The following is a 14546-nucleotide window of genomic DNA, read 5'->3' as shown; positions in this document are numbered from 1 at the left end:
AGAAGAACTGAAGCTTTGCCTCAATAACTACAGTAAGAAGAACTAAAGCTTTACCTCAATAACTACAGTAAGAAGAACTAAAGCTTTGCCTCAATAACTACAGTAAGAAGAACTGAAGCTTTGCCTCATTAACTACAGTAAGAAGAACTGAAGCTTTACCTCAATAACTACAGTAAGAAGAACTGAAGCTTTGCCTCAATAACTACAGTAAGAAGAACTGAAGCTTTGCCTCAATAACTACAGTAAGAAGAACTGAAGCTTTACCTCAATAACTACAGTAAGAAGAACTGAAGCTTTGCCTCAATAACTACAGTAAGAAGAACTGAAGCTTTGCCTCAATAACTACAGTAAGAAGAACTGAAGCTTTACCTCAATAACTACAGTAAGAAGAACTGAAGCTTTGCCTCAATAACTACAGTAAGAAGAACTGAAGCTTTACCTCAATAACTACATTAAGAAGAACTAAAGCTTTGCCTCAATAACTACAGCACAAATATGGTATGAAACAATCAAGAAAGAAAACAAATATTATCAGTCAAAATGTTCCTTAAAAAATAATTCTAAACAAAATGATACGTTGCTCCCTTTCTGTGTCCAGAACAGGGCTGCTGCCCTCTAGTAGTATCATGGAGCAGGTACCAGTTATCCCTTTCTGTGTCCAGAACAGGGCTGCTGCCCTCTAGTAGTATCATGGAGCAGGTGCCAGTTACCCCTTTTTGTGTCCAGAACAGGGCTGCTGCCCTCCAGTAATATCATGGAGCAGGTGCCAGTTATCCCTTTCTGTGTCCAGAACAGGGCTGCTGCCCTCCAGTAGTATCATGGAGCAGGTGCCAGTTATCCCTTTCTGTGTCCAGAACAGGGCTGCTGCCCTCCAGTAATATCATGGAGCAGGTGCCAGTTATCCCTTTCTGTGTCCAGAACAGGGCTGCTGCCCTCCAGTAATATCATGGAGCAGGTGCCAGTTATCCCTTTCTGTGTCCAGAACAGGGCTGCTGCCTTCCAGTAATATCATGGAGCAGGTGCCAGTTATCCCTTTCTGTGTCCAGAACAGGGCTGCTGCCCTCCAGTAATATCATGGAGCAGCTGCCAGTTATCCCTTTCTGTGTCCAGAACAGGGCTGCTGCCCTCCAGTAATATCATGGAGCAGGTGCCAGTTATCCCTTTCTGTGTCCAGAACAGGGCTGCTGCCCTCCAGTAATATCATGGAGCAGGTGCCAGTTATCCCTTTCTGTGTCCAGAACAGGGCTGCTGCCCTCCAGTAATATCATGGAGCAGGTGCCAGTTATCCCTTTCTGTGTCCAGAACAGGGCTGCTGCCCTCCAGTAATATCATGGAGCAGGTGCCAGTTATCCCTTTCTGTGTCCAGAACAGGGCTGCTGCCCTCCAGTAATATCATGGAGCAGGTGCCAGTTATCCCTTTCTGTGTCCAGAACAGGGCTGCTGCCCTCCAGTAGTATCATGGAGCAGGTGCCAGTTATCCCTTTCTGTGTCCAGAACAGGGCTGCTGCCTCCAGTAATATCATGGAGCAGGTGCCAGTTATCCCTTTCTGTGTCCAGAACAGGGCTGCTGCCCTCCAGTAGTATCATGGAGCAGGTGCCAGTTATCCCTTTCTGTGTCCAGAACAGGGCTGCTGCCCTCCAGTAATATCATGGAGCAGGTGCCAGTTATCCCTTTCTGTGTCCAGAACAGGGCTGCTGCCCTCCAGTAATATCATGGAGCAGGTGCCAGTTATCCCTTTCTGTGTCCAGAACAGGGCTGCTGCCCTCCAGTAGTATCATGGAGCAGGTGCCAGTTATCCCTTTCTGTGTCCAGAACAGGGCTGCTGCCCTCCAGTAATATCATGGAGCAGGTACCAGTTATCCCTTTCTGTGTCCAGAACAGGGCTGCTGCCCTCCAGTAATATCATGGAGCAGGTACCAGTTATCCCTTTCTGTGTCCAGAACAGGGCTGCTGCCCTCCAGTAATATCATGGAGCAGGTGCCAGTTATCCCTTTCTGTCTCCCAGGGACAAGGACAGCAGGGCTGGGGACAGCAGGGCTGGGAGAGAGAGGGACTTGGAGGGATGTGAGACTTCACCCATGCCAAGCAGTTACTGACAGCACCCCTGCCCTCTCTGTCAGGACTCGATAGCTGAGTGCTATGATACATTTCAACATGATAATGTTGTCAAGGATGATGAGTGACTGATGGATACAATGACAGAAAAGCCATTGTCAATGAATGGTGATGTGTGTTTGTGTGTGTGTGTGTGTGTGTGTGTGTGTGTGTGTGTGTGTGTGTGTGTGTGTGTGTGTGTGTGTGTGTGTGTGTGTGTGTGTGTGTGGAACCACTTACGTCACTGCGCTGTTCAAAATTTTTCTTGGCCAGCTCCATATCATTAGGGACAGCCAGAGATGTGTACTTTGCCGTTCGCTCAGCATGCCCCTTCTTGTACAGGATCTGCCGAGTAGGGTTGAAACAGAACAGAATGGTGAGATGAACAGAATATTGAGATGAACAGAATGGTGACAGGAACTGAATGATGAGATGAACAGAGTAGGAGAGAAACAGAACAGAGTAGGAGAGAAACAGAACAGAGTAGGAGAAAAACAGAACAGAATGGTGAGATGGACCTCTAGTTTCATGGTTATTGGACACAGAGATAGGGTATTGGATAAATTGGATAAACAAATGAACTGGATCAGTGGAAACCTGAAGCTCACTTTAAATAAAGAGTGAAAGCAGTGACCATTTTAATTGCATCCTATTTATCTGCTCAAAGGAAATGATTCCATATAGGACATCTGAGTAACAGAAAACTACAAGCTCAGAGAGAAAAAATAGAGGGTTTAAAAGGTGGGTGGTTACTGTACTTTTCTGAAGTGTGATTGATGTAGGGCGCCTTTCTGCGATGTGAGCAATTAATTGGTCTAAGTGAATTACAAAGAGAACCACCACACTCATGGCTCAGCCAAGGGACTGACTGACGCAGAGACTGTATTCTGGGAATATTGTTGTTTAGGAGGATATTTATGATTGACAACAGTTAGTCCGAGTAAGAAATTAATGTTGTTAAGTCAAACATAACTATCTTAATCTCTGATACAACTGATCTAATAACACTGATATTAACTTGTTGTAATTACTAGTAAAAGTGTAGTTATGAATATAATACAATACAATACAATATATGTTTGTAGTTGCTGTACTCACATCACTGAGGACCTCCTGTGCCTTGGCCACCCTGCGCAGCTCTGGAGAATCGCTGTAAGGATAGCACATGGTCTTGTCCTCATCCCATTGCTCCGTGTACAGTTTCTGATCACACAGAAAAATAAAATGACAAGTTAGCTTGCCTTTTTAGCTCCCTTTTTAGCTCTCTTTTTTTGAGTAAAATGTCATCTTAATTGAGTAATCTACATATAAAATATTGTTATAATCTCATACGACTGAGTAGGGTTCAGTATGACGATACCTTGCTGTAGTTGGCAGCGTTCTTCACAGCCAGGACAAGTTCCGGGGCATCAGGGGGCAGCAGGTACCTGTCCTTTGTCTCATCCCACTTGGCCCTGTACAGAACCTTGCTGATCAGCTCAGAGACATGCTTGACATGGGCGATCTCTCTAGCCTCCCCATCATACAAACTGGTACACCTGACCTTATTGCCCTCCATACGGTACTTCACCTGGTAGGGGCAATGAGTCAAGTGTTAGAAAATAAAATAAAGTTGTTTAAACAAAAAAAAAATTGAAAATTGACTGAGACTGAGATATATGATATCTATCAGAAAAGTGGACAGAATAGAAGAGAATGGAGGCCTCCATACCTCAGACAGCTGCTCCTGAGCCTTCTTGATCCTCATCATCTCAGGGGTGTCAGCCGTGATGGCATAGGGTTTCCCCTTAGCCTTGTCATAGGCATGACGGTACTTGTTCTGTTAGGGACACATAGGAACATCATAACATCATAATCAAACTCTGGTGAGCCAGAACAACAGGGGGGGGGGGGGGGGGGGAAGCATTCACCTGGGTTGTGTTCATTATGCTATAAACTGATAAAAACTGACAGAAACAGAGAAGGTACTACTTGGACTTGTCCAATAAGAAACACAAACTTTCCCTTTCCGTTTCAAAACGTTTTGCTACGTCTTGCCCTAATGAACATGACCTGGTTGACCTGGGCTTGCTTACGTAGGAGAACAAGTCCAGCATCTTCTGGCTGTGGGCCAAGTAAGGAGTCATGAACTTGGAGGTGTCCACCTTAACCTTCTTCCTGACCACTCTCCTCGCAGGAACGCCAGGCTGGGAAATAGAAGACCGTTGTTCCTTAATGATAGGAAACCAGGCCAGAGGTATACATCCACTTCCAACTTACAATCCACTTACAAAGGCTAGTGACACAATACAGAGAGATCAGAAACAAGATGGAATCATGACTACTGTAACAACGGAAGAATAGTACTAGGTAGGTATAATATAAATACATGGGTAAACAAGTGCTAGAACAGGCCGTGTATATAATAACATTTATAGCATCGAAAAATGAATTAGAATTACATTTTGACTATCATAAGACTCTTACAAAAAGGACACTTGTGTGTGAAAGCAACAATGGCTTAGGCTAGTTCATGCTACTCTGCAACCAAGTGCACTTACCTGCAAGAATTCAATACAATGGGTAACAAAAAAAGGATAACTTAAGTTACAAATGGTGTTTTTTCACCCTACCATGTGGGCCCAGCTGTTCAAAAGTTATCTATCTGGATTTCGCCTATAGGATAGGATTAACTGCATAGAAATCGAATGAATAGAACGAGAGTCCCCAATGAAGTCAATTATTTGTCCATTCTATTCATTGTATTTCAATTAACTTTAATCCTATCCAATAGGCAAAATCCAGATAGATAGCTTTTGAAAAACTGTGGCCATTACAGGGAATGATTAGAGAACTACACTGAGTACACCAAATATTAGGAACACCTTCCTAATATTGAGTTGGCTAGGTTAAGGTCTTGTAGGGACAGAGGATAGGACATATTATCAAGGGTACAGGAAAGTACAGGAACTGAGGGAAAGGGACTGAATGAAGGAAAGGAAATGAGAATGAATGAAGGAAAGGAGACTGAAAGAAAGGAAATGAAAGGAGACTGAATGAAGGAAAGGAGACTGATCCAAGGAAATGAAAGGAGTCTGAACCAAGGAAATGAAAGGAAAGGAGACTGAATGAAGGAAATTATAGGAGACTGAGCAAATTAAAGAAGGGACTGGCCATGAATGAGCCAGTGGACAAAAGCAGTGTTGGGCATAGCAAGACACACAGTTTCACAGTTGACTGACTGCATGCATCACTTAGCAACACCGGGCTATATGAGGGCTATTTCATCTATCACTCAATAGCCTTAGGGCCATCTGAGGACAATTAACATGAAGTCCTGATTTGTGAATTACCCAAACAATCGCCTTTTTGTTTGGGAACTCACTTTTGGAATGGCAAAAAAAAATATTCCTCGACTTGAGTAAATTGTGAATTATTGTTAAACAAGGGAGTTTGTTTAATAATCCACGGGGCCACAAACACATGGCTTTTTAAACAGTATCCTTTCTTGTAGAGTGCCTTTCCTTCGTTGGTGGAATAACCCTCATGGCATGCAAGTACCCAGCATGATGAACTGCTGGTGCTGTTTATTTCACTGTTGTCTTCTACCTGTTGAGTTACCGCTGCTGCCCGAGATGTGGTCTGGTGAGAGGTGGTCGAAGTCACCGTCTCCTCAAAAAACTATAAATATAGGAACAATTCGCAGGTTTCAAAATCGCCATTACAAGTAAAAGGAAGACATACTGTATCACATGTTTTGCATTGAGTTTTTCTCCCAGTTCTGTTGCAATAATACCCTGATCTCTGACCAGTGGTGGAACAAGTACCCAGTTGTCACACTTCAGTAAGAGTAAAGATACCTTAATAGAAAATGACTCAAGTAAAAGTTAAAGTCACCCAGTAAAATACTACTTGAGTAAAAGTCTAAAGGTATCAAAAGTAAAAGTATAAATTATTTCAAATTCCTCAGACCAGGGATGTTATTTTGATTCGTGAGTGAATTGGACAATTTTTCTGTCCTGATATGACATTAAAATGTAACGCGTACTTTGGGTGTCAAGGAAAATGTAGGGAGTAAAAAGTACAATATTTTATTTAGGAATGTAGTGAATTAAAAATAAAAGTAGTCAAAAATATGAATAGTTAAGTAAAGTACAAAAAACTACTTAAGTAGTACTTTCAAATATATTTTACATAAGTAAAAGTCACACCACTGTCACTGACACAGTCAGTTAGCCTTTTATACGGGAAACAACACTGACACAGTCAGTTAGCCTTTTATACGGGAAACAACACTGACACAGTCAGTTAGCCTTTTATACGGGAAACAACACTGACACAGTCAGTTAGCCTTTTATTCGGGAAACAACACTGACACAGTCAGTTAGCCTTTTATACGGGAAACAACACTGACACAGTCAGTTAGCCTTTTATACGGGAAACAACACTGACACAGTCAGTTAGCCTTTTATACGGGAAACAACACTGACACAGTCAGTTAGCCTTTTATACGGGAAACAACACTGACACAGTCAGTTAGCCTTTTATACGGGAAACAACACTGACACAGTCAGTTAGCCTTTTATACGGGAAACAACACTGACACAGTCAGTTAGCCTTTTATACGGGAAACAACACTGACACAGTCAGTTAACCTTTTATACGGGAAACAACACTGACAAGCAGTAATAATTATACTGACTTAATATTCATCTGCACTGTTGCCACAATTATCTGGTTATAGAAGCTAAGTCAAATATTCTGCATTAACGTTTAAAGTTCAGCTACAGTCTTTGATAATTACCAGAATTATATAGTAATTACATTCACTATTATGTAATAAAAAGTCCCATGTATCCCAGATCTCACCAGTGACTTTAAAGGTTTCCTTTTGGAGCCTGGAATATGCTGTGATTACTGAACAGTGTAATGAAGCCCCTATTCCAGGGGGAAAGAGGAGCAGGAGCCTATAATAGCAACTGACTGACTGACTCTCTGTCTGCCTGACTGCCTGCCTTCTGCATCTGCCTGACAGAGCCCTCTGACCAGACCTGGGTTCAAATACTATTTGAAATCATTTGTAATAATTTAGCTGGTCTTGACAGAACTTGTCTGGCACAATGGAAACAATAGAACAGTTGCAAAATGGCAAACTCTGGCATTTTTCAAAAATGATGTGAAAGATTAGAATGTGAAAGATAGTATTTGCAGTGAACCCAGGTCTGATCAACAGAACCCTCTGACCGACCATCCCTGGGAACATAGACACCCTCACAAGACCTCACTGGCTATTTATGTTGGTTATTACATTTACAAGTTCATTGTTCTTGTTATAAATAGCCGTTATGAATGTGAATATGAACAAGACAGATAAAACTCTTTTAATATTTAGAGATTATACTAATAAATATCCTACAATCAGTTTCAATCGGAGCAGCATACTGTACTAAACAAAAATAATTCCAAACATATTCCCTGTATAGCCTGTGTCTAACTTTAACTAGGATTAAATTGTAGCCAGTGACCTGTGAGTTGAAAGTGACAGTATCTTGAACTCTAACAGTCATCTCAAACATCTCAAATGCAACATCTGTTTGTGCTATCTTGCAAGGAGTTGGATCAGGTTAAGATTCTCCTACTGCTACAGAGCTGCTACAGAGCCTAGATCTGCGTTCCTCCTCTAGCTAGGTGCAGGTTGGCTGTCGGTTTCTCAAGACTTGCATCTACCTCCTAAGCACATTCTAAATTGAAGTTAGCAGACCCTGGGCTACTGGTGATACTGCCATGTGATTTAAAACAGGCAGCACAACCCTTCTCACCATCCTCCCGCTCCCTCCCTGCCTGCCTGTCTGCCATAGATGTCCACAGCTAAATTTGTATCGCCAGTGCTGTCCTGTCCAGAGAGTTTTTAACAGCCACAGCTCAGAGCTTAGAGTCAATGTTTCTCACACTGGGAGAACAATATACTGTGAAATGTTCTCAAATTTGATTAACGTCAAGAGAGAAAAGTAGCATAGCATAAGACTATTAGGCTGAGTACCAGTCTCTTTAGCTAACATTCCACTTCTTGCCACTCCTTGTCTTTGTCACATGACATGGAGTACAGGGAGCGGATTAGCTAAAGAGACTGGTACCCAGGCTATAAAACCATGTATTACTTTCTTGAGGAAGTGCTTTCGTTAAATGCTTAATATTAAATACTTACCATCCATATTAATAACCACTTACTAACCATAATGAAATATCAACAAACAATTATACAAAAACAGAAAAATGGGGGGGTTATATTTCCAAATGCAACAATAAAAGATCAGAAGTTTCTTCCACATCTTCAATAAGAAGAAATGTTTCCGATTCCCCTATAAGTTATCAACAACATAAAGTTTAGATGAATACGAGGGTAAATTTTAGACAAATATGAGCCTAACTTAAATCCTATTTCACCAGGAAATAAAATATGACATTATTAGTCTTCTACTTTCAAGCTCTGGCACAGAGTGGACCATCACGAAGAAATAAGAATAAAAAGACTTCCTTAAAAACTTGGATAGACTATGTGGATTATGGTGATACTACACAATGGCCAGAACTGCCAGCTAAATGGCTCAAAATATATTTTATTGCACATTCTTGCAGAAAGGCACAGTATTATCTCACTGATACTATCTACAGTATCTACCAAAAAACTTTGGTCACTTCCAACAAAATGGCGGCTCCCCAAGCTTGCAGGTCTTCCATCAATCCATCATTCTTATGAATGGAACATCACAACATTACTACACCAATGGTGTAAGAAATGTTCTAGATTAAGAATCTTCCATTGAGGCATCTGCAGTGCAGTGTAACCTAATGTGAATTTACAGTATCTACAGATATGTCAGCAATGACTTCACACTGGCTGTTGTGTAACAACTAGACCTATTACATCAGTGTGCTCCTACCATCAAAGCCCATAGCTGTCTGGGAGTCTTTAGGATAAGGTGGTTGGTCAGGTAAAGTGTACTTATACTACATGTATCAACTACCAAGTTAAAGGTGCAATATTCAGAAACTGCTCCGCCATTTCCTGGTTTCTAAAATTCTAATAGCTCGCCTAATTTCAGTTTATCTGACAAAACAAGCAGTCATTGCGTAGAATATCTTTGTAACATCGAAACTGCTGTGAAATATGTTTTCAATAACCACAAATATTTTATGTTCAGCTGTTTGAAGCTGGTGTTCAAAACCGAAAGTAAAGGACACAAAAATGAAGATTAAGAATGGGAAGCATAGAGATAGCGCACATAGAACAGATCTACTGCTTCTTAGACCTGCTTTCAATTAGAATGACATATCTGTAGCTCACATTTCTATGTGAATTTGGTCTGGTTGCCCAAAAAGTTATGTAGCTTTAAAGGAGAAGTTTTCCCATTTTGAACTTTGCACTGCTTAAAACCATTTTTTATCTATATCTATATTTTAGTCTCAAAATCAAATCATTTCTGGGTAACAATTAAGTGCCTTACTGTGATTGATTTAACTTAAAAAGGTGAAAATATATAATTCCTAGCAAAGAGACATTTCTCAAGCAAGAATTGCGCTAGGACTGTCTGGGAGTGGTCTGAGTGGGGAGGGGAAACTGAACATTTATTGGCAGAGAGGTTAAGAACTGACATTATTATTGATGATTTAACTAATTTACCGCCTGTTGATGTCACCAGGCATCAACAGGCGATAAACTTTATCCCACCAAAGCAGACAGAAATTTCAGGCGGTATTTTCAAACAGCTTTTACACTAAAGGGGCACTATCATAATTTAAACAATTTCACAGTATTATTCCAACCTCATTCTGTGAACACATATATATATATATATATATCGTTTTTGACTGCGCTGGGCCTTTAAGTGCAATGGTCCTTGTAAACAAAATGGTGTGATTGCTTTTTATGCTCATAACTGGGCTTTAAAATGTCCAGGAAAAGAGAAAAGTGGCAGGGGTTTTGATTTTAATGGCTGGTCTGATTTACAGTTCTCTGGTCTGTACAGTATTGGCCAGGGCCATGTCTCCTGCTAGCTAGCATATAAGGAGATGGGTGTTCTACTGAAACAGGATCTAACCCTCCTCACAGCTCAGAGATGCCTGGCCTCCTGAATTGCTGACTGGGGTGGTATCAAAAGTAAGTTTACTATTCATAGGGACTGAGTAAAGCTGGCCACTGAATCTGCAGACCCACCAGTACAGGGGCCAGAGAAGCCCAGCGGAGCCATATAACTCTGACCTAAGAACATAGAGGGTTTGGAACAGGGTCGAGGTGCCAATTCCATGACAATCAGGTCAAGTCAGGAAGTAAGTAAACTGATATTCTGATTCCATTTCCCTTGACTGATTTGGAATAGAATTGACCCCAAGACCAGTTTGGAGGGCCCACAAGGCCTAACCCCGCACCCCTCTGATTCAAAGAGGTTGGGTTAAATGCAGAAGACAACTATGGTATGTTGTGTCGATCTTGTGAGAAAATATTTACTTACCTCTTCCTCAAAAATCTCCTCTTCCTCAAACTCGTCCTCAAATTCTTCATTCTCATCCATGATGATGCAGTTTTAGGGGTTGTCTACCTGAAACACACAACAATCATTTGATTTCTCAATGAAGCAACCTCCCAGTAAACTATGGTACACAATGTGTCTTTACCAGAGGCTGAAGGACAACATTAGCATAAATATTTTAAGAACCTGCCTTGCAGTGGCTTTTTAAGCCAAACCACCAAAGTCAAAGACAGAATATGGACAAAACCCTCTAACAATGTCTGTCACACAAAGTGTGTAACATGATATTCTGATATTTCTTAATCTCTTGTTTCTTCGTCTTCTTTTGTCATCGTTTTGTTTTGGGATTATTTGTGTATTAGCACTGCTGGAGCTAGAAACCAAGCGTTTCGCTGCACCTGCTTTAACATCTGCTAATCTGTGTAGGCAACAAATAAACTTTGATTTGATTGTAACATGTACACACAATAATGCCAGAATGCCAACCAATGCAACATGCTGTACCCCAGTTAAGACTCCTGTAGTATTTCCAGTGACCTTAGAGTAAAGGAAGCTGCTGACTTGCCGTCCACTAGAGCCCCAAACTGATATTCCACTTTGCGTTTTGCCTTCAAACCTAGACAAAAAAAACAAATACTATTCAAAATTCCCAGTCGAATAAAGATCAGGTAGAGCTAAAAGGTGTGACCACGGGCCAAGTTGCACTGGACTGCTTTTCACAGGCCTATAGGCTTTGTTGAAGGTTTGACACCCAAAACCCCCTCTAGAGCAGTCCTGCGCCTCCTGGCTGAAGGGTTGGCACAGCTGTCCTCATATCGCTCCAGCTATTTGTCATGTAAGCTAACACCTCTCTGCCTGATTGGCTGGCTTTGTTTAGCTAACGGCGCTCCAATGCCTTCTGAGGCTGCAGGTTAAATATAGGACCGCTGTACTAACTACCCTTTTTTAGCGCTCCACTCCCAAACTCTTCACATAAAAAAAGATTTCCATCAACAATGACTTGAAACCAGAAGCAGAAGAGGTTGGGGAAAATGCCACCAACTTGTGGGTGTTCCATTGTTCCATTGACAGCCCTGTTGGTCTCTGGAGGTCCACTACTCTGAGACTCCTTCAACCAGGACACAGACCTGGGCTTATTCCTTGATTAACTATCCCCAAACAATCCACTGGAGCAGCAGAAGACAGATTGTACCAAAAAAAGTCCGAAACAAAGGCCATGCAGAGGGTGTGCTGCAGCGGTAGGAAGAAAGGAAAGAAATATGTTCAGTTAATTTTTTTTGCTTACCAGTTTACTTTATAGTCAAATCGTTTCCCAAGCCACCAAAGAGCCTCCCCAACTTCCCTCCACAGAGACGATGGGCGACAGCTCACAGGTGCAGCGGCACCCCGGTTATCATGTGGTCCAAACAGCCAATCAGAGGGCAGCGCTCTCAGGTTTCAAAATCTAAATATACCTAAGTGATCCCTTCAGAAAGGAGCACCTGTTCAGTAAATGTATCAGAGAGAAATAGATACAACTATGAGGAAGAGAAGGGGTTGGGGTAGAGAGGGAAGAGAAATCAAGAGAAAACCCCAACTACCTTCCCACCTAAGGGCTAATGGGAGGTGATAGCCAATGTTGACTGGTTTGGGGGTGATGTCAGTGGGGACACTCTTGCAGGGGTAGTGAGCTCTAGGTTATTTCAGAGTAGGAGTGCTAATCTAGGATCCAATTTGCACTTTAGATGATACTTAATGTGATAATAATATGGACAGGAAGGACCTCATTCTAAATCAGTACTCCTTCTCTGAGATGCCTGGGGAGACTGGTACTGATAGTTCAGGTGAGGGTACTGCATACTGACTGACTGTATGCAGGAGACTCTCTGACTGAGATCATGTGTTGTATGTATACATCAATGAGGTCGCTCTTGCTGCTGGTGAGTCTCTGATCCACCTCTACGCAGACGACACCATTCTGTATACTTCCGGCCCTTCTTTGGACACTGTGTTAACAACCCTCCAGGCAAGCTTCAATGCCATACAACTCTCCTTCCGTGGCCTCCAATTGCTCTTAAATACAAGTAAAACTAAATGCATGCTCTTCAACCGATCGCTACCTGCACCTACCCGCCTGTCCAACATCACTACTCTGGACGGCTCTGACTTAGAATACGTGGACAACTACAAATACTTAGGTGTCTGGTTAGACTGTAAACTCTCCTTCCAGACCCATATCAAACATCTCCAATCCAAAGTTAAATCTAGAATTGGCTTCCTATTTCGCAACAAAGCATCCTTCACTCATGCTGCCAAACATACCCTTGTAAAACTGACCATCCTACCAATCCTCGACTTTGGCGATGTCATTTACAAAATAGCCTCCAATACCCTACTCAACAAATTGGATGCAGTCTATCACAGTGCAATCCGTTTTGTCACCAAAGCCCCATATACTACCCACCATTGCGACCTGTACGCTCTCGTTGGCTGGCCCTCGCTTCATACTCGTCGCCAAACCCACTGGCTCCATGTCATCTACAAGACCCTGCTAGGTAAAGTCCCCCCTTATCTCAGCTCGCTGGTCACCATAGCATCTCCCACCTGTAGCACACGCTCCAGCAGGTATATCTCTCTAGTCACCCCCAAAACCAATTCTTTCTTTGGCCGCCTCTCTTTCCAGTTCTCTGCTGCCAATGACTGGAACGAACTACAAAAATCTCTGAAACTGGAAACACTTATCTCCCTCACTAGCTTTAAGCACCAACTGTCAGAGCAGCTCACAGATTACTGCACCTGTACATAGCCCACCTATAATTTAGCCCTATCAACTACCTCTTTCCCAACTGTATTTTATTTATTTATTTATTTTGCTCCTTTGCACCCCATTATTTTTATTTCTACTTTGCACATTCTTCCATTGCAAAACTACCATTCCAGTGTTTTACTTGCTATATTGTATTTACCTTGCCACCAAGGCCTTTTTTGCCTTTACCTCCCTTCTCACCTCATTTGCTCACATTGTATATAGACTTGTTTATACTTTATTATTGACTGTATGTTTGTTTTACTCCATGTGTAACTCTGTGTTGTTGTATCTGTCGAACTGCTTTGCTTTATCTTGGCCAGGTCGCAATTGTAAATGAGAACTTGTTCTCAACTTGCCTACCTGGTTAAATAAAAATAAAATAAAAAAAAAATTTAAAAAAATTTTTTTAAAAAAAATGTGTTAATTGACCCTGGTCACAGGGCTGTTTGGTGTCTGGAACAGGGTCAAAGACAGAATGGGCCACTGGATTTAATGGGAAGGGAATCAAACCGTTGACCTGCTTTTCCACCACCAACCCTAAATAAATACGCACCATAAATAAAAAACATAGCAACTGAGCCCTCGATGTGATGATATCCTGAAAGAAAAAAATTATTACGGGTTACTCATGACATACTTCTAGAGTGAGCTCAGCATGAAAACTAAAGGTTAGATCAGGCACCAATCAAGCTGATATGACATTACCCTGTTATGGTTTGTGGTGTCAAGCCATCTCCATTTTTCCAACAATTTCCCTCAATCTTTGTAGTCTTGCATGTCTCTCCTAGTCTCACCCCTGCTTTCCTTCATCTGCACTGACCTGAAAACACAGGATAGGTGATATGTCAGATGCCCATCAGGTATCTTCTTTTACTTGTCCAGTCAAAGCCACTTTAGACAACATATCTACAGCCTAACTGGGAGGGGCGGGGCCTTGGTCTTCACTGTGAATGCAACAGCTTGTTATTGAGACCCAGAGCTTTGAGATGAGTCAAAGTTTTGAGTTGACCCCGTGGATTGACAGATGCTCACTGACTAAGGCGCTAACTACTTAGCCTAACACACAGTGTGACCAGAGGTGGAATTGAATGCCTTCTCTCTACAGCTCTTCTGGGCTCTAGAACAGGCAGCTGCTGTCTGACCCATTCTACTGCAT

The 14546-nt window shown here is 41.9% G+C and overlaps 1 protein-coding gene across 31 annotated transcripts in view; it reads right to left on the bottom strand.

The window, feature by feature from the left end:
• Positions 1-14546, bottom strand: part of LOC139380850 (nebulin-like) — a 95611-nt gene extending 81065 nt beyond the window's left edge. For 25 of the 31 annotated variants that reach the window (XR_011628474.1, XM_071123951.1, XM_071123959.1 and 22 more), the window contains exons 1-8: positions 11888-12202; positions 10585-10671; positions 5684-5755; positions 4171-4281; positions 3807-3914; positions 3456-3665; positions 3194-3298; positions 2336-2440 (exon numbers count right to left, since the gene is read on the bottom strand). Coding sequence is in view for 30 of the 31 variants with exons in the window: in XM_071123951.1 (XP_070980052.1) it covers positions 2336-2440; positions 3194-3298; positions 3456-3665; positions 3807-3914; positions 4171-4281; positions 5684-5755; positions 10585-10644 (771 nt within the window). In the remaining variant the exon portion in view is untranslated. Of the gene's footprint in view, positions 1-2335; positions 2441-3193; positions 3299-3455; positions 3666-3806; positions 3915-4170; positions 4282-5683; positions 5756-10584; positions 10672-11106; positions 11414-11887; positions 12203-13943; positions 13989-14095 lie in introns of those variants that run through there. The other 6 variants (XM_071123952.1, XM_071123954.1, XM_071123955.1 and 3 more) reach the window with 6 other exon arrangements.

Source organism: Oncorhynchus clarkii, chromosome 22, assembly GCF_045791955.1.
Source record: "Oncorhynchus clarkii lewisi isolate Uvic-CL-2024 chromosome 22, UVic_Ocla_1.0, whole genome shotgun sequence".
NCBI classification, from domain to species: domain Eukaryota; kingdom Metazoa; phylum Chordata; class Actinopteri; order Salmoniformes; family Salmonidae; genus Oncorhynchus; species Oncorhynchus clarkii.
The sequence above is the reverse complement of the archived record's forward strand: the minus strand, read 5'-3'. Positions and strand labels throughout refer to the sequence as shown.